At 52.8% G+C, this 23,536-nt stretch overlaps 1 protein-coding gene across 1 annotated transcript; it reads right to left on the bottom strand.

The window, feature by feature from the left end:
• Window positions 1–906: 906 nt before the first annotated feature.
• SPINT1 (serine peptidase inhibitor, Kunitz type 1) lies at window positions 907–21,850 on the bottom strand. The gene is made up of 11 exons (XM_040602334.1): window positions 21,724–21,850; window positions 21,066–21,538; window positions 12,390–12,541; window positions 10,445–10,583; window positions 9,181–9,351; window positions 8,477–8,503; window positions 7,072–7,197; window positions 6,110–6,160; window positions 5,139–5,309; window positions 4,405–4,461; window positions 907–2,843 (listed from the first exon to the last, which is right to left on the bottom strand). The coding sequence occupies exons 2-11, from the start codon at window positions 21,493–21,495 to the stop codon at window positions 2,647–2,649; spliced, it is 1,521 nt and encodes a 506-aa protein (XP_040458268.1). The 5' UTR covers window positions 21,496–21,538; window positions 21,724–21,850; the 3' UTR covers window positions 907–2,646.
• Window positions 21,851–23,536: the final 1,686 nt, after the last annotated feature.

The raw sequence follows: 23,536 nt of genomic DNA, 5'->3' as shown, positions 1-23,536 counted from the left end.
AAAGGGGGGGGGGGGGGTGTGCAGGCTCCACTGGGGCCGTGGCTAACACCAGGAGACACAAAGATGTGCTTTCAGGGAAAGACAGTAAAACACACAGCCTTCTCTCTTTGGAGACGTCAAGAGAAGCAGCCTTGGTTTCGGACTGCATTCCCGCACCATGCCGGGCCCAGTGACCCCGTCGGCCGAGCGGAGCATGGCTCAGCAGAGAGCTGCTCCTGGGGCAGCTTCTCAAGGGACCTGGGGATAACGTAGGCAAAATGGAATGTGCAAATATAACACAGCTGCAAATGGAAGGACAGGCGAGAGGGGTGGTAGCAACAGAGCAAACCCCCCAGTGCAGACCAGAGCACAGGGCAGAGCCTTCTGCTGTGGAGCAGCACCTGGAGCCCCAGCACCGCCAGGTCAGTGAGGCAGGGACAGGTTCGCCTGGTTCCCATACATATACATTGCCCATCAGCCAAATTTGCATTTCGCTAACTCTACATTGTAGTGCCTGGGCCATGGCCAGCCTGGAGACACAGCTAGAGCAACTCCAGTTGGAAGAGCAGTGTCTGCTTTGGGTTTCAGACCCAAACCCCAAACCAGTTTGACCAGCTGGAACCCAGTTTCAGGTTACACCCTGCCTTGCTCTCTGAGTGACTTAGTGGGTAATGATCTCACTTCCCAGCACACCTTACGTGGCAGTTACCTCTCCCGGTATCCACGCATCTTGCATCGCCCCCCACCCCCAAGGCACAGGACCCCTGCTGCTGCTGCAGCAGCAGCCCCGCGCTCCCCCGCGTCCCACCGCAGGCTGGGCAGATGAAAGGCATGAGATAGCAGGCATGGGAGCGGTACCTGCCCCTCTGCGGGTCACTGCTTCTCAGACACCACTCCCAAGTCAGATAAGACAAACAAATCCTTTTTATTATCAGAGCGAGCGCGCAAAAAAATAAATCAAGATGTTACCTTTGTTGCGTAGGCCATGCTAGGCTGTGGGAAAAACAAAGAGATGGAGAGAAATGATACCAGGCAGATCATGAAAAGCCATGGAGGAATCTGACCAGCCCCAGGGAGACCGGGGCAGATGCCCCTGACCAGAAGTGTGCAGTCAGATTGCCAGCAGGCTGCGGGCAGCGGCTTCTTCCCTTCCAGCCCAGTTATCAGCCCCATGAGCTGCACTGGAGAGGACCTGAGCCGTGCCCTGAGCTGGGCATGGCTTCACCAGAGCCTTCCAGAGCTGCTCTGCCCTCGGCCCTGAAAGGGTCCAAGCATTCAGACTAAAGTCTGTACGTAGATTTATGCTTCTTACACATGTGCGCTCACACACACGCAAACACGCAGGCACCAGCGGCCTCCCCTTTCACAGCAGTTTTCCAAGAGCAGCAGGCACTGGGAGTTTGGGGACTGGCGCCGACCCCACAGCTGACTAAGCCTACCAGGCACTTCAGAAATAGCTTTTCTGCCCCCGACACAAGTCCTCAGCTCCCAGAGGTAGAAGCCTGGACAGAAGAGATGCAGCAGCACGGATCTGGGGAGCACCTTGCTGCAAACAGCCTTATGGGGGAACACAGGGGACCTCACCGAAGCGGGGATGTCACACGCTGCCATGGGGCCGGGGATGAGCTCTAGCCCTCCCAGGGCTGGGCTCACCTTGCAGCAGGCCAGCAGCAGCCAGGGAGCGCAGGGACATTGCCCGGTGGCCTCCAGCTCACCCCTGTGCTCTGGGAGGCGCCAGGGCTCAGGTCAGGCTGCGTGCTCGGAGGGGAGCGCAGCAAAATCCAAGCTGCGGCAAAGGTCCAGCTGCGAGCGAGCTGGGTCCTTCCACCCCCCCATCGGCAGGAGAAGTAGGGACATTTCCTTTCCTTTCATCTGAGAATAAATAGGTATTTTCTCAGTGGGTGTGGGTTCAGACTGAACACTGGAAAAGCAACCAAGGCCACTCACCGAGAGAAAATGATAGACGTGTACTGTACATAGGAGGCTGTAACACGACAGCCAGGCAGAAAAAAAAAATATCTAGGTGTGCTTTTCTGTTAAAAAGCAAAGCCTAGTGATTAAAGCAGGTATTTCGGCTTCCTTCCTAAATAGGAGCCACCGGAGAGTGTCACAGAGCCCTTGGAACAAGTCTGGACGGTGACTCACAAATCTCACAGCCCCCGAGAGGCTCGCCACAGGTGGGGAGGACTGCTGGGAGGCAGGGCCACTTTGCAGAGGACTGGTGGGAAGGGAGGAAAATGGGAGGTTTGGTGGAAGAAAGTGGCACTCCGAATAAAAGATCGCTGGCTCTGGTGAGCTGGCACCATTCGCCAGCGTGGATGCTACTCAGGTCCAGTCCCAGGGTCCTTCAGCAAGTCGAGCGGATCTGTGCTCTGGGTTTGAGTAGGAAGGCAGATGTAATTCAGACTTTCACTGGATTGTTTGAGGTTAGGAAGGGACAGACATCAGGGCCCATCAACATGCTCCCAGATCCTCACTTCCCAGAGCAGCCATTTAGCCAAGACAATCACAAACACTTACGGTGCCAAATCATGGCTGGATCCTGGCCTGATGCTACAAATGTCTTCAAAGAGAAAGAGTCCTTCAGGCACAAGCCCGTGTCTCAAAAAGGAACTCCAGAAGCTTTGGGGAGTGCCCCGGTGCTGGGCTGCAGAGGGGGGCTGTGGGTCAGACGGGTTTGGTGGCACTGCTGTAGAACAGATGCTCGGTGTCCTCCGTGGTGGAGAGGGTCGAGTTGGTAGCGGTGGTTGGCTGCCGGCGGCGGCTGTTCTTTTTCCTGTTCTTCAGGAAGAAGTAGCCGATGATTGCCAGGACCACCATGATGCAGATCCCCAGCAGCACGGCGATCACCACCTCAAAGGCACCTGCGGGCACATGACAGGCTAGAGGGGCTGCGCCGTGAGCTCTGGCGCAGCAGGAGCGCGCAGGGAGGTGCAGGCACAAAAGCCGCTGCTGGCAAAGGGAGGGGTGGGCACCAGCTGGCCTGGCAGCGGGGTGGGCGCTGCACGGCGGGCAAAGAAGAAAGAAGACAACCCCATGGCCAAGGGCATGGCTGGGGTACGGCTGCCTGTCTCCCAGATTCCACCTGTCTCCCACATTCCGCCTGTCTCCCACATTCCGCCTGTCTCCCACATTCCGGCTCCATCATCTCCCGGATGCATCACGCCCTCTAAAGGCTGTTCCCCGACTGCGGCAGCTCCGACACCCCGCGAGTAACACCAGGTGCTGCTGCCGATGCTGCGCTTGCTCCATGTCAGCAGGGAGGCACCAAGGGGGGGCACGGAACCCAGCGCCTGGTCCAGATAACAGTGTTGGGGCAAGCGACAGTGGTTAGGCTGAGTATGGGAGGAGGTTAGGCTGAGTTTGGAGGAGGTTAGGCTGAGTTTGGGAGGAGGTTAGGCTGAGTTTGGAGGAGGTTAGGCTGAGTTGGGAGGAGGTTAGGCTGAGTTTGGAGGAGGTTAGGCTGAGTTTGGAGGAGGTTAGGCTGAGTTTGGAGGAGGTTAGGCTGAGTTTGGGAGGAGGTTAGGCTGAGTTTGGAGGAGGTTAAGGCTGAGTTTGGAGGAGGTTAAGGCTGAGTTGGGAGGAGGTTAGGCTGAGTTTGGGAGGAGGTTAGGCTGAGTTTGGAAGGAGGTTAGGCTGAGTTTGGAGGAGGTTAGGCTGAGTTTGGAGGAGGCTAGGCTGAGTTTGGAGGAGGTTAGGCTGAGTTTGGAGGAGGTTAGGCTGAGTTTGGGAGGAAAGAGCTCGCAGCAGCGCTGAGCACGCTTGGGCTCCTACAGCCGGCCAGCCTCCAGCATCGCCAGTGCAGAGTCAAGCGCGATGCATCAGGGAGCTGGTGTACAGCTGAAGACTAAATCAGTCTCTAGGGTTGAAGACCAAAAGTGCAGAGTTTCAGAGTTCTCTGCTGAAGAAAGAGGACTTACAGCTCTGTGGTGAAAGGACACCGACCTTAACATGTGATACGGTTTTAAGAACTTGAATTCAATAGCTTTGCTTTTCTTTGCAGTCGTAGAGAGGGTGTATAAGGTCACCAGATTTCCCCACCGTTTAGCACCCCACATTCTTCACATACCCACTCGGGCCTTCTTCCTTGCAGATGTTAGTGGCCCTTATGGAACTTGGCCCTTAGGAAGATTTACTCGCCATTTTTGGATGTCAGACAGCGGAGCATTCATGCAAGTTGATGGAAGGTAAATCAGGAGCCTCTGATACGAGCTCCTGAGTCTCAGACAAAGGAGACACTGGACACGGGTACACAATGCACAGGAGCATCTCTTGCCACAGCTAGGATCCCACAAAACCCACATTGCTCCCTCAGCTTCGAAACGGGGGTGGGAAAGAAGGCTATTATTTGCAAGGAAAGGGAAAATGTTTTCCAGGACAGGGTAAAAGCAACGAGCAAGTTCTGTAGGAAAAGCTGTTACTCACTTAAGATAGCACTTTGGGACTCAAATGATTCCCATCTCCGGCCAATGGCATCCGCTTCTGAATGGGGAATAGAGAGGGGAAAAACAATTTACAAAGAAGGGTGGGAGCAGGGGGTAAGAGGAGTTTCTGAGGAGTGTACTTGCAGTGACCGAACGCATACAGCACCCCCTCGACAGCCACAGGACTGAGCTCTCGGGGCAGGCTGTGCAGCAGCAGTTTGCCTGCTAACAGACACATCTGGCAGGATTCCTCCTGTTCCAGCTGTTGGCCTCCGCAGCAACACATACAAAGCTCTACAGTGTAAACCTTTCCCTCTCGCTTATTTAAAACTTCTGCCTAATAAGTCTCATTGAGGATTTTCTTAATTTCTCCCCTCCCACTTGCGGACAACTAGAGCCAAGCTAGAAAGTTGGATTCCCTTTAGAGCGGCCATACCGTACCTCTAGTTAGTTTTGTCATCCTCCTCTGTCCCTTTTCTAACATCAGCACCCAGAATGTTTTCCAGCTCTGGGAAACGACAGGCTGCATTGCAGCAAGGTGCTGTAGATCCACACTGCTCCCCGTAAGGCGCTGGTTACGCTGAAGAACGCTGTGAGGCATGGCCAGGGTTTGAGAGCAGGGCTGCTTTGACTGAAAGCCCCCAAGTCACTGCCTCTTCGGGACCACAGAGCCTAATCTGGAGTGATTTTCATCGTTTGAACAGCAGAACTCCAGCCCTCACCGTGTCTACTTACTTGTGATGCCCGAGCATGACTTCATGCATTCTTCCTCTTCTTCGAAGTTGTTGTTGTTGCCCCCACAGCCCCCATAGGTGAAGGGGTCACATTTCTCAGAGAACGGGTTATAGTACCAGCGGGGGATGCTCTCGGTGCACTGTCCAGTATTGGGCAAGTCCACGCAGTGACCTGACAAAGCAAGGGAGAGGTGCTCTAGCCCGAGCAGTGTGTTCCCAGAGCAGGAGCAGCCACATTTTCTGCTCCCAGGCAAAAAGCACAAGCACCACAGCAGAGAAAATCCATGGCCAGAACTGTGGCTCTCGGGTGCCCACTGCCCAGTTGCCAGCTGCTCCAATTGGCATTGCCAAGTGAGCTGCCTCCTGCCCATAAACCCCGGTAGCACGGAGGAGAAAGGAACATCAGAGCATGCAGTCACCGTGAGACCTCGGATTCAACCCCCAACAGGAACGACCTGTCCTCCTCAGGAGGCAGAAGGGAACATGAAGAGCCTGGGCACACAGAAACCACAGTCGGGCTCGGGTCCTCTCTACAAGCAAGCTGCATCCAAGCTGACTTGGGATAGGATCTACCCTTTTAGCCCAGTCCTCGTGCCGCTGCCTCCGCTAGTACAAACAAGGGAAAGGGACGGGATGGGGCACAGGCATAGGATTACTCGTATTATGACACTGTTGTGTCTCCCACACTGCTTTGGTTTGCAGGATTTCCAACAAAGTGCTGCAGAGTTTTGTACGGGCTGGGTGCTGTGCCCTACAGGCACTATGCATGAGACCTGCTTGGGTGGAAAAAAAATCAGGCTGCTATAAACGGCTGTCCCCAAGGTTCTTGCTCGTTTTTAGTACAGGGACTAGCCAGATGCCACGCTCATTTTTGGAATTATACAGGGAAGGAGTTTTACCATGACACAACAGAGTGAAGAAGAGAACCAAAAGCTGACAGATGTCAGCCCAGGCTCTCTGGGCGGTACGTACCTTGCTTGTGGGTGACATTGATTTTCTGCAGTCTATTGAACTCACGAGCATCTGCGAGAGAAACATTTCATGTTAAAACTTCTCCCACCAGTTGAATGCGAAAGAAATGCCTCTGCCCATGCAGACATGGACAGACGGGGCTTTCCTGCACATTGCTATCATGACCAGGGAAAGGGAGATCTTATTCTGAGGTTCTCGAATATCTCAAAGCTATGAAAGGAACATGGGAAAAATAAAATGTAATAACAAGACACTATTCCCGATTTCCGTTTCACAAAAACAGAGACTAAAGAAAACAAAGGCTGCTTTCTTATTACTTTTTTTTCCATCAAGAAGTATGGGGAAGCTGCTATCACTCCAGGTTTCAAGAATTGTGAAAGAGCACTAGCAAAGGATACAGGAGAGGGCAAGAGAGATATATCGTATGCTTGCAACCTAAAAAGCAACAAAACACATACATATAGGAAAGAGATTACGGGGACACTGTTGGAAGAGGGAGGGAGTGGGGAGAGAGATTGCAGACTTGGGCATCTTGCCACTGTGCATTTACATCAGTATAACGTCCGGCTATTAAGGAGACTGGCACTGGGCAGACTGGGAGAAATCACGGTTTCATTTCCCATGTCCCATCTCTAAGAGAGCAGGTGAGGTCATTCAGTGAGAAAAACATCGGAAGGGAAGGAGAGGACAGGCTCTGAAGTCTTACAGACAGGTGCAGAGAAGAGAATCGAAGAGTATTTAAGAGGCAGGAAACATCCCAGAAGGAAGATCACCGCTTGCGGTCAGCAGTGATGGGGGGGGATGGCAGAACCTGCAAATAGAATCCTGTGGAAAGAGATAAGGCAGGGTTAGGAGATAAGAACAGAAGGCACCAAAAAGCACTCAGTCAGCACCTGTAACTTACATTGCACCCATCCCTGGGCAGATACGAAGTTGTCTAAGCCAGAATTTGAAGTACTTACATTGTTCACAATACATCTCGTCCGATCCGTCGGCGCAGTCGAGGGTTTCATCGCACTCCAGATAGGCATCAATGCAGCAGCCGTCCTTGCATCTGAAGAAGGGGGACTGACAGTTCCCATTGCACACTGCATCAGAAACAGTGCAGAAGCTCGTTAAAGCTTGTTGTTTCTCCCTGCCACACAGATGCTTTAGGTAGGACTTAAAAAGCTCTGATAAGGCTGGCAAACAAGAAACAAGGCAGGCTGGACTCAAAAATAAAGAAAAAAATTATTTTTATAAATGAAACACTGCTCTGGGAACTGCCATGCTGCCTCGAAGAAGAAGTACACAGAAGGTGGGAGCAAGAATGAGCTACTCGGGAAGCATATGGAGACATTGCTCAAGCGTGGGGGGTTAAATTAGGAACGCCAAACCAAAACCTATACAGTGGGCTTCTGTGGATAACTGGCTAGCTGAAAAAAGGTCTCATAGACATAGTCCAGCTGGCTGGACAAAAATGCACATCGCTCTCAGCTTATCTGAAGTAAAGCAAAATACACTGTCTTTGGCTGTTTTTGTTACACAATAACAGGAAGATTTCGGTGGGAAAAGAATGTTGCAGGTGGGAACAGAAAACTACAGAAGAGAAACTAGGGGCAGACTTGGTATTTAGGCAACTAACCAATAATGAGCTTAACTTTTGTAATATGTATGAGCTAATTATAACAAGGCATAAAAGGTGACTGTAAGAGACAATAAATGAAGTCTGCTGATCACTCATATTGAGTGACTGTGTTTTCCCCCCGTCACGACAGGCTTCAAGTGCCAACGGAGAATAGCGGCTACCCCTCGTTGTTCCAGAGGTGGTCCCCAGTGCCGAATGCTGTGCCCAGTTCTGAGCTCCCAGTGGATGGAAGACACCGGCATACCGGAGTCAAGCAGCAGAAACTCAGCAAGTGGCTGGAGCACAAAACCCAGTGTGAGGTTATGGAAAAGACAGAGACTGACTCATTTTGGAGATGCACAGTAAGTAATAGGATGGGCAGCATCAGACATGAGATCTTTTTGCAAGATCATGTTGCAACAATGGAAAGTGATTCACTACAAGGGGGGGGAAAAGTTATAACGAGGGTCATCAAACACTGGCACAGTTTTCCCAGAGAACGTGTAAAATCTCCTTGGTCAGAGGTACCCAAAACCGGACTGGATGCAGTCCTGAGCAACCCGTGTGACTCCAGGCTGGCCCTGCTTTGAGTAGTAGGTTGGACCAGACGACCTCCAGAGGTAATCCCCAACCCGAATTATCCTATGACATGGAAGTGAAAGGCTCAGTAAAGAAATTAGTCTCCAGTGCCTCGCTTTGCACACTGACTGAGTGTTAACCGAAAGCCCCGGAGGATTGCGCAGCGGGAACAGGAGGCTCACCTGGCTGTTGTCGCCCACCAACAGAACCTAAAGAAACAAGGGGAAAAATAAAATAAACGTTGTCAGCTCAAAATCAGCTTTACAGTACCTTCATACCTTGCCTAAGAAGTGCCTATTTTCTGGAAGCAAGCCCTGCAGGGGTTAGGGAGGGGAAATACGGGTACTGGTGCCCACCACCCGGAGATCCCGGATGAGCCGTACCCACGTGCGGCAGGCCTGGAGGAGCACAGGGAACTTCCCACCCCCAGCTAGACCATTCCCAAATGGCCTTTCCTTTCCTTTCCAAGGCTCCCGCCTCCTCCCTAAGCTGTGCCTGCGGAGGCTCAGCCCGCTCGCCTGCGGCAGCGCGAGGTCACGCTCAGCCTTGGCTAAGGGGTGCCAAGGACGGGGAATTTCATCCTGGGAGCGCAGCACTTGTGGCTCGCCCACAGCTCGATGCTGCCCTCCGAACTGAGGCTTCAGCTGTGACACAAGGATGTTCAGGCCTTCTGCGGCCGGAGACACAGCAGGGACGCTGACCGGGGAGAGCGCCCCAGGAGCGGGGCCAGATGCGCTGGCGGCGTACGGCTCGGGCTCCCAGCCGTGACTGGCCCAGCCTCCGCAGCTCTCTGGGTTCTAGTGCCAGCCAAGAGCCCCCGGTACCCGCCCACAGGGTCACCCCAATCCTGTGAGAAAGAAGGGGCTGATTTTCAAAGACGACTCACCTCTAACATTCTTGCAGGCGAGTTCACACTCCTCTTCCCGTAAGTAGTTATTCTTGTTGGGCTTGCAGCCGCCGAAAATGAATTCCTCACACTGCTGAAGGCTCGGGTTGTAAAACCAACGTGGAAAAGATCCCCGACACCAACCCACCTTCTTAGGAGTCAAACAATGCTCTGTCAAGAAAGTGGCCACAAAAGGCTCTGGTTAGCTTGCTTTGCCTTCACATATACGAAGGAGAAAGTCTTCCAAAGGACTTGTCTGGAAGGTGTACAAAATCTTGGAGAAGGTGAGTAGGGAATCATGGTTTATATTTTCTTACATGAAAGGCAGGGTCACAAAATCAAATTAGAAGGTGCCACATCCATAAAGCAAAAGGAGTTCCTTCTCCACAGCACGTGGGTAAGCTGTGAAACTCCGTGCTTCAGGATGTTGCTGCTACGCAAAGATTACGTGAGGTCGAAAGGAGATTCATCTATGGCTCTTAAACACAAAGACACCATCTTCTGCTTAAAAAAAATCTCCCAGCTGCAAATTCCTTGGGGACTAGCCAAGCATAGTAGGGATTTGCTGGTAGCATGCCATGTTCTTGTGCTCCTTCCAAAGCATCAGCCTCTGGGCACTGCTGCACACTGCGTACTCAGTTTGGGACAGGCCATTAGCGTCACTTGACATGACTGTTCTTACATTTTTATGGTACCTGCGGTAGGAGGAGAAATTCCCTGCTTAGCTGCTAGCCAGCCATTTGTGCAAGAACTCCTTGCTCCTAATGCACTTGTAATGCTGAACATCTTAATCATTAAACAAGGCCATGAAAGTAAAGCATATAAATAAAGCCAGGGACATTTTGATGTCACGCAGACAGCTTCACCTATCCTGCGGATTACGGGAGTTAGGGTCTTCACAGCAAAACCACGGAGTCAACAAAACCTTTCAGGTTTTCCTGTCTTACACCCTCAGTTGTACCCTGGGCTTCAGCCACCCTGGTGTCACTCGGCAGAGGGCAATGACATGCAGAGAGGATGGGGTTACCGCAGGCCACCTCCTCGTCTGCAGGAGGATGCGAAAACCCTAAAACAGGTCACTGTGAAGATGGAGACCTTCCACTACTGGTCAGGTGCAGGCTTTTACTGGGAGAAGTCAACATGCGAGTCCAGTCTCTTGGTTGTGCTCTTCCCCCACTCAGCCCTCCGAGAAGAGCACCCTCCTGATGCCAGGGCAGTACCCAGGCCGGGGGACTCCAGGCAGCCACCGCGGGCTCGGGCTCACCTTCCGTCTGCTCAGAATCCAGCACCATGATGGTGATGTTGGTGAAGTCCTGCTGCTGCGCGGTGTCCGTGACAGTAAGCTGGAAGACGTAAGTCCCCGCCCGTAGGTTGGAGATTTCTACCTGATCTTCTTCGTGCTTCTGAGAAGGCAAAAGAAAGGGTTACGCAGGAGAAGGTGCCTCTAACGAAGGAGGGGGAGTGAAGCCGTGCGAGGCCCCTGTTCCTGTGTCAGGAAGAAAGGAGCTTGGCTGGAACCCCCTGAGCAGGTGTCGGGCATGAAAAGTGTCTCAGTGCTACACAACCCCCGCAAACCCACGGGCTGGTACCCAGCTGGAACAGCAGGGAGAGTGCCACAAGGGCTCATCAGAGGGTTCCCCTTTTGGGGCACTGTGAAGGCACGAGGGAAAATACAAAACTTTGGAGAGCACTGAAATACCTATAGTTTTTATTTTACTTTTTAAAAAAATAAAACCTATTGTGAATCATTTACTTGGTAGACTGGGAATAAGCTGAGCGTATTTAAGAAATATATACCCTTTCATTTGGAATATAAGTATGTTTTGTTTTAGAGATGGAAATGAGCACCTGTTTTATTGCCTGCTGAGAGGTTTCTAAAAAAAGTGCGAGTTATTTTGCCCAAACAGAAGACTGTGATATCACTGAGACAAACTTTTCCCCTACATTTGCTAACAGTATCAGGCCTCTGCTGTCACGCTGCTTTTTTGGTTAGGTTTCAAGCGAGCACAGCGCTGCCATACATCTTAATGTATGTAACACAGCCTGATGGGAAGGCAGCGTTCACAGTCCCCTCAGCAGCCTAGAGCTCGTCATTGCTGCTGTTCACAATCAGATATGGGCCCGATACACTCATTTACTAATTCTTGCGAAAGGTGCCACAAGGTCCCCAAGGCTTTCCAGAGAGTTCTACAGAAGTTTAGCAGTAATCATTTGCTCTTCCGAAGCCAAGATTCACATTTAACATCTATTAGATAGGCGGCGTTCACACCCCAGAGATCTCAGGGCCAGTCAGGAGACACAACTGACTTCTGCTCCAGCTCAGATAAAACAGCAGGAGGAACCCGTGCTCTAAAAAGGGGCAAAGTCCAGTGTCACAGCACTAGCTAAACCAGCCGGCTGCAACAAGGCTTTTACCATCCCATACCAAGTTAACTTCAATAAGTAGCTCCCATGCCTTGCCCCAGCACGGCCACCAATCCCCAACAGGGTTTCAAAGGTTCATCCACTGTCTATGCTGTTTCTCTTTCCTCTAGAGGCCAGAGCACACCACTCCTCCTCCATCCAGCCACCCCTTCCCTCCTGCATCCAAGGCTCCCCTTTCTACTTCCCTCACCCCTTCAAGGTGAGGGTCCTCAGAGCTATTTAACTACTCAACAGAACCAGCCACAGCTGCACCTTATCCACGTCAGCCAACCCACCGCCCCTGCAGCCAGCCCACAGCTGTACGTTATCAATGATAATTAACCAGCTTCAATCCTCTCCAACTCCTCTCCAGTCCAGGAAAAGCCCCAGGCAAACAGAAGTCACAGCCTGAGGCTGGGTTACTCAGAGCCAGAGGAGGAGCAGCACCCAAGGGGAGCAGGGCAAGGCTCCGCTGCGCTGCAGGGTGCTGGGGGCAGAAGGCAGCGCTTGCTCCCAAGCTGCTGCTCCCCCCGGGTGCTCCCACCCAGGCAGATCAGGTGTTGCTCAGGAAGGGCTGAGATGGTATCCTGAGACTTGAGGAGGACACAAAATGCCACCTCCCAGTAGTGTGCAAAGGTGGGGGCAATCTCGAGGAGTGCCCCATAGCTTTTGGGAGCAGGTTTGTGGGTGGACTGGCTCGAAGAGGGAAGGGCAAGGTGACCTCTCGGCCACCGGCTGAGAGAGCCCAACCCAGTGTGGACCACAGGTGACACTGAGCAAGCTGCTTCCTTCCTGCAGCTCCCTACCTTCATCTCCACAGACGGGTCACCAAGGACCTGTTTCCATTCATAGCTGACTATCCCTCGGTCGTCCGTGCTCTCTGTGCCTCTCAGCATCACCGGCTCCCCGGGCTGTACCCTCATGTCCATGCCAGTGCGGGCTATTGGAGGATGGTCATCTGCAGAAGAAATGCAGGACAGGGCTAGGGTAAGAGGCTGAAGGGTCTGGTCCTTGTCTGTGTTACAGGAAGACACGGCAGGGGGATTCTTCCAGGCTGAATCAATACGGACTGAAAGGAAAACACTTTCATACAGCTCTACTTCTTGCAGCCCGAGCAGGCAGCAGGCAATCAATACCGTTATTACTGCCCTCGCTAATTTAGTAACCCCGCAACCCACTCTGGCCCTGCCTTTGAGCCGGCTGGCTCCCTGGCCACCCCTGCCCGCCACAGGTGCTGCCAGAGGGTGTCCCTGTGGCTATGGCCACCGCGCTTCTGACCGCCGGGCCACATCCTCGCAGAGCAGCACCCGGCGATCTCCACCCTTCACTCAGGGACATGACCTGATGTGGGTGTTGAAGAATGTGGAACTGACTCTCATCATTCCTACCACCATCTCTGTGCCCTCTGTTAGTATCTTTAACCAGAGCTACGCAGCGTGGGACTTCGATGGGAAATATCCCTCCTCCGCCTCATCTTCCACCCTGCTCTCCGACACAAAAAAAAAGCACACAGATGTCATTCATGAGACGTTTGGGTTTGTGCCATTCCGTGGATAGCTTACTAGCAGCCTCCACAACCCATTACACACTTTTCCAGACTCTTAAGTGTAAGAGATGAAAGCTGCTGGCTGCCTGTGCCGGCAAGAAGAGCAGCACAGCACCACGGGCCGGACTCACGGCTCCTTTCGGCCCCAGCGCCTCGGAGCGCAGGCGTCCCGTGCCGCCCAGCCCGCGGAGCTCCACCTGGCAGCGCCCGCACCGAGTTCAACGTTCGGTGCTGAAGTTCAGCCGGAGTCTTTCATAAAGGTATCGATCGTCATTTATAAGCTAGATATAAACCACTCTACCATTACGCTGCTATATCGGCTGTGACTCAAGAAGAGGATTAGGGCTCAAAATCCTTGGAAAACTTCTCCATCGGCTAATTATTTTCACTGTTGTAGACTCACTCCTAGTTTCAAGTTTCTGGAGTCTTTCTGGATTCGGGTCCCAGCTGCTGCCCCTTGTGAGAGCCTACTGAAGTGACCTTTAGCATCAGGCATATATACAAACAAACCCAACATTCAAAACAAGATTCTTTTTAGTTCTCTCATCGCTAAATTCAGTAGGATAGAGGGCTTTGTAATGTGTTCCGGACCAGTTACCACAGATCCATGCAGAATCTTCTATTTTTTAGTGTCTTACATCAAGTGAAGACATATTCATTCTATTCTGGTCTTACGAATGCTGCCGCCACCAGCAAGCACAGGGGAAACAAACCTCCCCTTGTTTACACATTTGGTGCTCAGCCTGTTGTGGGGCAGGATCGGGGAGGGTCTCTGCACGCCAGCCCTCCGCAGCCGCCCCTGCAGCCCACCCCTCACCGCTGGGCTGGCAGGGCTGCAGTTCTGCTGCACCAGGGCAGCCACTTCCAGCGGGGGCAGCTGCAGGGCTTCTGGTCGCATTTATCACACTGGTCCCTGCCATCTCTGCGCCTGTCACCAGTTTTATCCTTGACACCATCTCTTCATGTAAGTATCGGGTGGGAACAATATGGGATCAAGCCTAGTAACGTTATTGAGCTTGATCTGATCACCAGAATAGGCAGAGGAGACCCAGCTGGAAAGAGGCTGGGAAGACGACGCAAGCTGAGATTCCCACCCTTGTGTCCTCCCACCTTTGGGTGAGGCACACCTCCCCACCACTCCTTCCTCAGAGCTGCACGCCAGAGTGGTGAAAGACACCCAGCAGGGCTGAGAGAGCCTGGCACCTCTTCGTTTTGAGGCAGTAGAACAAATAAATGGAGTTTTGCTTTATTTTCCAGTAGCCTTGCCATAAGAACATCTATAGGCAAAAGCCATGACTGGAGCTGGCAACACCTTCCAAACCAAACAGGGGCAAACAGCCCCACAAGCACCTTGTACGCGGCACTACAAGCTCTGGAAAAGGAGCACGTTCCTGCTGTTCCTGCCAGGAAAACGCCATGAGCCTGCCAGGGAGAAATGCAGCTTGCTCCCTGCCATCCTCCTCCCAGGGTGAGCCCTGCAAAAGGGTGCAATTGCACAAGGGAAAGACCAGTTCTTCAGCAACACAGAGGCTGATCATTAACCCACAACTCCAAATCGTTTTTTCCCTTGAGACTTTTAAGCATGTACACTAAAAAAAAAAAAAAAAAAATTAAAAATTGCAGGCCAAATATTTCTCCACAGATCAATTTAGTTACTTTGGGTTGTGGATTGCACGGTGAGGTAAAAGCTTGGTTATCATCAGCAACTTCTCCAGGTCCCAAGTCTGATCAGCCAAATTTCCCAACCCTCCTCACCTCTGGAAAAATAGCCAGGGTATTTGCTTATGTATGGTGACTGCCAAGGAGGGACTCCCACTAGAAATCAAGAACGTTGTTTTCAAGTCTCTCTCCTTTCTCCTCAGGATGTCCGAAAGCTCGGTGAGTTTGGAGCATTTCTGCTCCACTGGGTATATGAAGCTCCCAGTGGCAACGTGCTTGTTCTCCACCTGAGCTTCAGAACCGAGTGCTGACCAAGCCAGGGTACCCACAGACTGCTCGTGGAAGGGACATCCTCCATTCCGTTTGCTTTGCTCTGAAAGTCTGTTTGAAAAATGAAAGTTCCCTTTGCTATAATGCTCTTTTGACTATGGAAAGTTTCCGCTGTAAAACTCTGTAATTAACAGGGAGATTAAAGCTTTATGATGCTGTTCCGTGTTGTGCTCTTTCCCGTGGAACAGACGCTCCTGGAGTCATGTCATCAAGTGACAACTTCTGCTCCTATTTATAAAATACATGGGAAGGTGAAATACCTTCCCTTAATGATCCTGGAGAAAAGCTTGATAGAGTAAATCCAAAATGCTTAAAACCAGATTAATATGGCTCACAGCGTATTCGTGCCTCAGCCCCTGATTTTTGGTTTTTTAAAAATTTCATCTAGTTTTATGGATTATGCAGTCAGCAGTTTGTCCAGTTTCACCTCTAACAATGAATAAACTTGAACCAAAATTGATGGGGCAACAGGAATCGAAAAGATATTAAATTCCTACAAGGACTGCAAAAGTGAGCATCTAGGTGGGGGCAGACCCTGGTGGGGACCTCGCTACATGGGCATGCAGGCACCAGCAAGACCTGGCAGCAGAAAGCACCTGCAGAGCTCCCAGTCTGGGGATTTCTCTTTTGGAGCTCAGGTATCAGCTCTTGCCCTCGAGACACAAATTCACAGAAAACCAGATTTCCTCCATTCCAGTGCTCATGCAGATACACCCTGAGACTGCAAAGCAACGCTTGAAAATCCCTGCGGGTGATGGGAGGTTGCCGCTCGCGTGGTTCACGTGGCCAGCCCAGGCCAGCCCACCATTGCCCACCCTTGCAGGGGCAGCTTACAGACAGAGGAGTGTGGCTCACACCGGGGACACTGAGGCACCTCACCGGGAACAAAAGCCATTGCTCCAAGCCACCGGGCAGACCAGTAGCAGAGACAGGAGCAGAAATGAGGCCACCCAAATTCCAGTCTCCATGAGACACACAACCCCGGTGATGTCAAGCTGAGCCTGCCTGCCGCAAAAGCAGGCACAGAGGTGGGCAGCAGTGCGGCTCTCCCTGAAAATGCTAAAGCTCGGTCTGCTCTTGCGCTGCTTCCAGGGAAGCTTTTGGGGGGGGGTCACTGAAATCTGGCCCATCGACACTATAAAACTCTCCGCTGTGACAGGCAAAGGTAATGAAGGATTATCAGTCTAACCTGCCTGAGGAGGGGGAGAGGGAGAAGGGCACGAGGCAGTGCAACACGGTGCCTGGAGAAGGAGAAATACAGGCTCTATCCATCGGGATTCATCCTGGCTGTGCAGCAAATGTCAGGATAAAGCCACACAGTTTTCCAACAACTCACGCAGAGCCAAGCAGCTCTTAGCATTAATTTCTGGAGGTTTCTATAACGGTTTGTAGGAGGCGCACGCAGCGGGTCAACTCAACCTCTCGCAGACTACACAGCACGACTGAATGGATTATATTTTCAGAATAATGCAACCTGCTGCTGCCACCAGGCTCCTTCCACCCTTCTCCGGGGTGTGGGGAACTGGTCCGATTTGCTTTAGCAAGAGGAGGGAAAGACTTTCCCGTGGCTCTTTGTGCCACGTTCGTAAAGATGGGTTTGTTCCTCCAGTCTCCTTAAATAGCTCCAGAGACAAGACACGAGGCCGCTACAAGACAGAACCATGGAATCATTTTGGTTGGAAAAGACCTCTAAGATCATCGAGCCCAAACCCAGGACTGCCATGGGCCATGCGGCGCTTCCAGTAAAGTCTGTGTGGCAAACGGTGATTTCACGGCATGTGGAGGTGAAGCTGCTCATCACCCGCCCTGAGCAGGGAGCTGGACCGGCCGGCCTGCGGGTGCCCCTCCTGACCCCTGGCTGGGTACCGAGCGCGCAGCTCCCCTGCCCTGGCTGGAGCTGGGCCAGGGAGGACGAGCAGCTGGTGCTGGGCTGAACGGCATCAGCCCTGGGGAGCAGTGATCGGACCTGCCTGAGCCCAGCCGCATCCCAGCACCGCTCCGTTCAGCTGCGCTGGGCCCACGGGATGGAAACCAGCTCGGGACCAGACATTCAGAGCGAGATGAGCTTCAGACTGGGGGAGCTCTCCTTTTTGCACTACCAGAGTTTTAACCTGCAAACCTCCCTCCACAGTGAGGCAGGAGCGGACACATCCCGAATCCTGTGGTTCCCCAGCGTTCCCGTCTCCCACTCACAAGCCCTGAGATCGGGAGGAGGAGGAGGAAGAAAGCGTCACTGAGCATTTCACAACCACCACAAAAGGTTCAGTTCAAGAAACGGACAAAGGTTCAGGGAGGTTATTTTCCAGTTTCACATCCAGAACTGGTTTGCCTAGACCAGAATAAACTCAGGGTAGTTACTTAGACACTGAGCTCCATTATTAGCAATAAAGTGCATGGTGAGCCTGCCCCTCCCGAATGAGCCAGGCACAAAACTCGCACCAAAGTTCAGGCTGGGGAATCATTTAAGGGGATACTGCCTTTTAACAAACACATCGGAGGCTCTGGGCTGTACGTTAGCTGGAACAGGCAAGGGACAGAGCCAAGCTGTCGTCACCAGCTTATAAAGGGCTCAGAAGCTCTTTTTCTCCAAAACACCTGAAGTACACTCGGACGATGTGCAGCAGCCAGTTTTCAGCTGCACTCATTGCTGCCTGTACCCACAGGGTTTTCTGAAGTCATAACACCGTAAGGGTGGCCACTGTGGGTTACAGCAAGGGTGCCTCCCTCCCTGCGTGCAGTTGCCCACGGTCTCACTGTGGATGCTCGAGCAAGAGCCAGAACAGGGCGAGCATGCACAGTGCTTCCCACACAAGGCTCTCCCAGCTTCCAGCTACTTCCATCAGGCTCTGGAAACGCTCTAGGATTAAATTTGCCAATTCAGCAGCCCCCAGCTGTGCTGTCTCTTTCAAGTGTTATCTAGTCTCCTAAACATACATAAACCTCTTAATTCAACAGGTCTGCTCCCTGTAGTAGTAGTGTGGGTCTTGCAACGCATGGCTTTTTTGTTTAATGTCACCCACTGGGACCACTAAAGATATATTTCACTATTCACTAGAAAAACCATGCTTTTAATCCTCATTATTGCAGAGGACATCTGAAGATTGCCACATGGACATACCCTAAAGGCTCCTAGGACACCTGACAGCAGCACATAAAGGAAAGGGATGGATGATAAAGCAGCATATAAGCTTCCTGCAGACCTTTAGAACCAGCCTCAGGGGGCTGAGAATAACCTAGGCTCCAGAGCAGCCACAGAGCTTCACATTTTAACAGCGATAAAGCACAACAGCAGGAAGACAAGACAGTTCTGTCTCCAGTTCAAAACCTGGACCAAGATTTTTTGCCTATGAACATTTGGGAGGAAAACCTGACATGCTGGAAACAAGCTTCCTTAACACTATTTTCACCTGGCCTCTTCAGGCATCCCCAAAGATCTGGAAAAAAAAATGCTGTAGAGCTTCCTTACGCTGCCAGGGGACAGGCTCGGTGCCCAGAGGCTCCTTCCTTTGGCTTCCTGCCCCTTGGTGCCCTTCCCCGCTCCCCTCGGTGACAGCCAGGCACCCGGGCCCTTCCTCCTGCGCCGGCCCCATTCCAGCATCATGGCTGGAGGGGCTAGGGGGTTTGGTTTGGATTTTTTTACTGGGGTCTGAACCAAAATTGAGATCTGCATCCTTAAATGTCTCATCTCATCACCTCCACTGTGGGGAGGAGGGTCCAGCTTGTATGGTCTGATTTAGCCCTTGTTATTATTTGCTATTCCTCCAGTAAGATAATCCCTTTTCAGCTCTGGATTAATAAATAGTAGCAGTCCTTCATATCTTTTCCTGCCAGCCCCCTGGCGTCATTCAGTGTGAGTCAGAAAGCTTTTGGGATCAGTTAAAGACAATGCCTAAGAATTTAGGAGAGGAGGGAAAGGCATTTCCCATCGAAGCACAGCATGAACATTGCAGCCTGATCAAACACGAACTGGCGAGCTTCCCAGTGGCTGTCACTGCAGCTGGAGACCTGCCTGGTACCCTGCACCCTCTGAGGGTTCAACCGTGGGGTGCAGGAGGGACCAAGCCCTTCGTGCACCTGCAGCGTGGTGCAAAGCCCACGTGAGCGAGGAGGGGCATGCCCGCCTCGGCAGGCAGAGTGTCCCTAACAGCATTGCTGACATGTTTTTCACTTCTCACTGATAAGCCCTCCTGGGTCTTCCTGCTCCACTGCAGCCATCCCAGCTTCTGCAAAAGGAGCATTAGGGATGGTTTGCAAGGCAGGTCCTGCGTGTCGGTGGGTAGGATGCTCCAGCTAGGTGCCATAGATTGGCAGACACAGCACTGCTGGTGGCACAGAGAGCTCAGGGACCCAGGGACACTTCCTAGAGACCCACACACGTTCAATGCCAGGCCCTGGGACCAGCCAAGTGAGGAGGGGGTTGCAGTCTCCTTGTATGTGGTGCTGGTCCACAGAGGTGAGAGACTGAATTGCTCAACAGTACGTTGTATTTTAATCTAATCTTGTGAAATCAGGATGTACTGGAGATGATGCATACCCTTTTCCTCCTACAAAGCATGTAGGAGTTCAGACAGCTGCCAGCACGCCCCTCCGGCCCTGCGGATGTGGGGCTTCAGTCCCTGGCTAACTGCAGCTCCCGTGGAAAGGATTTTGAGCCTGGAATGGAGACACAGGACAACTACTGCCACAGTGAGACAGATTTACCAGAAGGCCCTAAAGTGCAGTGGGAAGGAACTAGGAGGGACAGAGGACAGGAGAACCGCTCCTGCCACACTGCTCTTCAAACCAGTGACACCCAAAGGCTGGTCCAAAGGAGCTGTGCCCTGCTCTGAACCCCCCCGCACTACTTCTCCGGATGGATGAAGTGGTCAGTGTGGGGTCTGGTGCCATTTCACACCTCCAGTACCTACAAGGCTCACAGGCTGGCACATCCCAGCAGAAGATCAAAGACCTATTCAGTTCGTGCCATCGAGCCCAAGCCCATGCACCCACCTGGGCACATGTCATCTCCACAGATCCTTCCCTGCCATGGGTGGGCTGGTGGGGGGTGTGAGGAGGATTACCCTTACAGATACCCCCTCAACCAACAGCCCTGCCCAGGCATCAACATACCATCAACTGGTTATGGTTGCCAGAGACCCAGCCCCAGCCTCCTGAGCCTTCCTCCAAAACATGGAAGAAGGAGGCACAAGGAGGAACTGCCATCTTTTCAGCGTTTCTGAACACACTGCACATCTCTGGAGGCGGTAAAGCGTGTGGCAGGCAGCCAGCTCCAGAGTAGTCTGTTTTCCACCTGGTTTTCTGGATCTGGGTGCAATCTTTCAGAGCAGGGAACCAGAGGCTGGGGAAGGGTAATCCATCTCCAAAAGGGGAATTTTCTAAGCAGCCTCCCCCAGCTTCCTCTCCCTCTGCCAGCAGCAAGGACCAGCCCTGATAAGCAGAGCGATACCAAGACACCTCACCGTCCAGGCTGCTGCTCACGAGATTCAGGCTGTGGCAAAATGAAAGGTAAGTGGATTGCGTCCTGCCTCCAGCCCCTGAGCAATTAAGAGATTAATGCGGCCCTTTAAATCGTGGTGATGTGTAGATTTTTAGAGGATTTCACTTTCCAACCTCAAAGGCCTGGAGGGAGGGAGAAGAAAAACAATACCTTTTTCTCTAAATTGTCAAGTATCAAAAACTCAGCCTGCGTTCCGTAAACACTCACTCCACGTGCGTCAAATAGGTTAAAGAACGATCCCCCCTCCATTTGCTAATAGGTAAACTGAGGCACAGATCTGAATTGAGTTTACCAAAGTTAGGGGAAAACCTTTGCAGCAGAGGGACATACTGAACCCCCATCTTTAACACGGCTTTCTCCCGACCGTTTGGCAGCACAGCCGCAGATCGGACAGCTGGAGGAGCTGCGCTTCCAGCCCCCGTTTGCACAGCCCCATCGCGGGCACCTTACCACTAGAGCCGCGATCCTGCATTGCTCGGTAGGAATCGTACACGTCCTTCCTCAAGAAGTTGAGAAAGCCGACCTTCCTGGCGAACCTGCAGACGAAAGCCTGCTCGTAGAGGCAGTTGAGGAGAAAGCAGCCCTGGATGTGGTCTTCCTCCGCGCCCGGGACCTGCTCCACGAGAGCCAGGTTACAAGCAGGGTCCTTGCAGCAGGCTCTCATGCAATCCCTGCTCCGATGGACCATGGGGGATGACAAGAAGGTGGCTCCGTTCTGGACGGAGGCGTCTGTATCCAGCACCAGATCTGGCTCCCCTGCTGTGAAGTCATCCAGGCACTTCTCACCGAAGGGTTTTTCCTCCTGCCCTTCGCCGAGGTCCACTGCCAGCACCACGCAGACCCAGAGCACAAACCACGGACCCGGACTCCCTTTGGTCATCTTGGCACCCTGATGCTCACTGCCCCGAGACCTTAATCCTCTCCTAAAATAAGGGAGAAAACAGGTGAAGCCAAGAGGGCCCGGGCCCGGTGCATGCCACCCTGGGGCGAGCGGGGACCCGGACTGCGGCTGAGCCTGTGCTCCAGATCCCCGCGTGCCCCGGGGGGGGGGGGCAATGTGCCCCCCAGCGCTGCGACCCCATCCCCAGCCACATGCTCAGCCCCTGACCTGGATGGTCTCCGGTGAAGCCGATGCTGGCAGCGGGGTGTCCCCCTCGTCCTCCCGCACCTTCACCCCCAGGTGTGCCTCCAGCTGCCTCCGGCGCAGACAAAGGCAGGGGAGTGCAGGAAGTGAAAAGTACCTGTGAGAGGGAAAAAAAAAACCACCGAGTCACTCCCCTGCATGCTGCCTTGCGTAAGAGGAAGGGGAGGAGAGCCGGGCTGATACCATCTTCCAGCGCTCTGGCAGAGGGATGCAAGGCTCCTTCCCCGTGGGAGCCCAGAGCCCTACTCTCGCTCGCGCAGCTGCAAGGGCACCCACTCCAGATGAGCATCCCACCAGCCAGGTGCTTGCTGCATCCCTGTGCTTAGAATGCTTCGAAGGAACTGAAAGCCAGGAAGCATGTGGCCTGTGTACCCCCAGCACTAGCCCTCGTGCTCCAGCGTGGCCAGCTGCATGGCACGGACCACCATTAGCCCAGGTCTCGGCATGGCCAGCTGTGTGGCACGGACCACCATTAGCCCAGGTCTCGGCATGGCCAGCTGTGTGGCACGGACCACCATTAGCCCAGGTCTCGGCATGGCCAGCTGTGTGGCACGGACCACCATTAGCCCAGGTCTCGCTGACCCAACTGAGCTGACCTTGCAGCCGCACCTACAGTGCCCACCGCCATTGTGGCTGTGAGAGGTTTCATGCTCAGTGCAGGCACCTCAAAATCATCAAATCCCTGCTCTTAGGACACAATGCTCCTTTTGGGTGAAAGCAGCTGGTAGCATGCCTGGAGGCTGCCAGCGTGGCAGGAGCCCCGCCACCACCGCAGTGACAACTTTTAGCTATCACCCCCCACTGATGAGCACCATTTTGCCGCTCTCCTCGACCTCGTGTAGGTCGGTCGCGGTCCGTTTGTAGTGCCCTTGCCTCGCAGGACAGTGCTGTCTGGGACCACGGGAACACGGAGGCTGCCTGGCAAAATGTCAGTGTATTTTCTCCCTTCCCATTTCTACTTGCAGATCCATGATCAAATTCCTCTGTTCAACAGGTACACCTGTGTCATCCGCCCCCTCTGCCTGTAAACAGTTCTAAAGCCCCTGGGTAAACTGTCCTTATCCCGCTGTTGTAGTCCTTAGGAAAACAGGGAGGGCTTGTAGTTTGCTGGGACAGTACTTGGAATGAAATATTGCGTCACTTAAAACAACAGCAGCAAGTGTGAGATGCTATTGAGTGGCAGATCTTTGAAAAAAGATGGTGAGCTGCAGCTACATGTCAAACAGCAGCTGGCTTTGCAGTTTTGGGGACCAGGCTGGTGTCCAGTGTTTCAGTTGTTGCTGCTTCTTTCTGTACCTCTGACGCAGCCTCATTACCCTCACAGGATTTATTGATGGTCCTTAGAGACACGTTTCCCCCTCCTGGCTGTCACAGACAAACGCTATGGGAATGCAATGTGGGAACACTGCTTTTCAATACCTCTCATGACATTCTATGGCCTGATGCTGACATTTGTGTGCAGTACTGACTTCTGTTTGGGAAAGGGAGTTGCTTTGATCTGCCTGTGGTAGGGTATAAAAAAAAAACACCAACCAGGCAAAGCCTAAAGCATGACAATAGATGGCAGGGCAGCGGGGAACACGCATGCCTGCAGAGCGGAGCGATGCTTGGTTTCCATGCTGGCTATATGGATCTTTGCCAGAAGCAGCATGGGTGTCTCCCAGTCCCCACCCAGACCCCATCTCTGTACGCCTTTGGGACCTGCTGCAGGCTGTGCAAGCAGTGAAGGGAGAGCTGACCTCGCTGTCCTGCACTTCTAAATACACGCAGGAGAAAT

This window comes from Falco naumanni, chromosome 7, assembly GCF_017639655.2.
Source record: "Falco naumanni isolate bFalNau1 chromosome 7, bFalNau1.pat, whole genome shotgun sequence".
In the NCBI taxonomy this organism is placed as follows: Eukaryota; Metazoa; Chordata; class Aves; order Falconiformes; family Falconidae; genus Falco; species Falco naumanni.
This window is presented reverse-complemented; position numbering and strand designations above follow the sequence as displayed.

Excerpts from the sequence above, each read along its gene's own strand:
- SPINT1 (XM_040602334.1), bottom strand. The coding sequence starts at position 21,495 with ATGACCAAAGGGAGTCCGGGTCCGTGGTTTGTGCTCTGGGTCTGCGTG. Across the intron at positions 7,198-8,476 it reads TGGTGGGCGACAACAGCCAG|TGTGCAATGGGAACTGTCAG; the intron begins GTGAGCCTCCTG and ends TTTCTGATGCAG. Across the intron at positions 4,462-5,138 it reads GTCATGCTCGGGCATCACAA|AAGCGGATGCCATTGGCCGG; the intron begins GTAAGTAGACAC and ends TTCCCCATTCAG.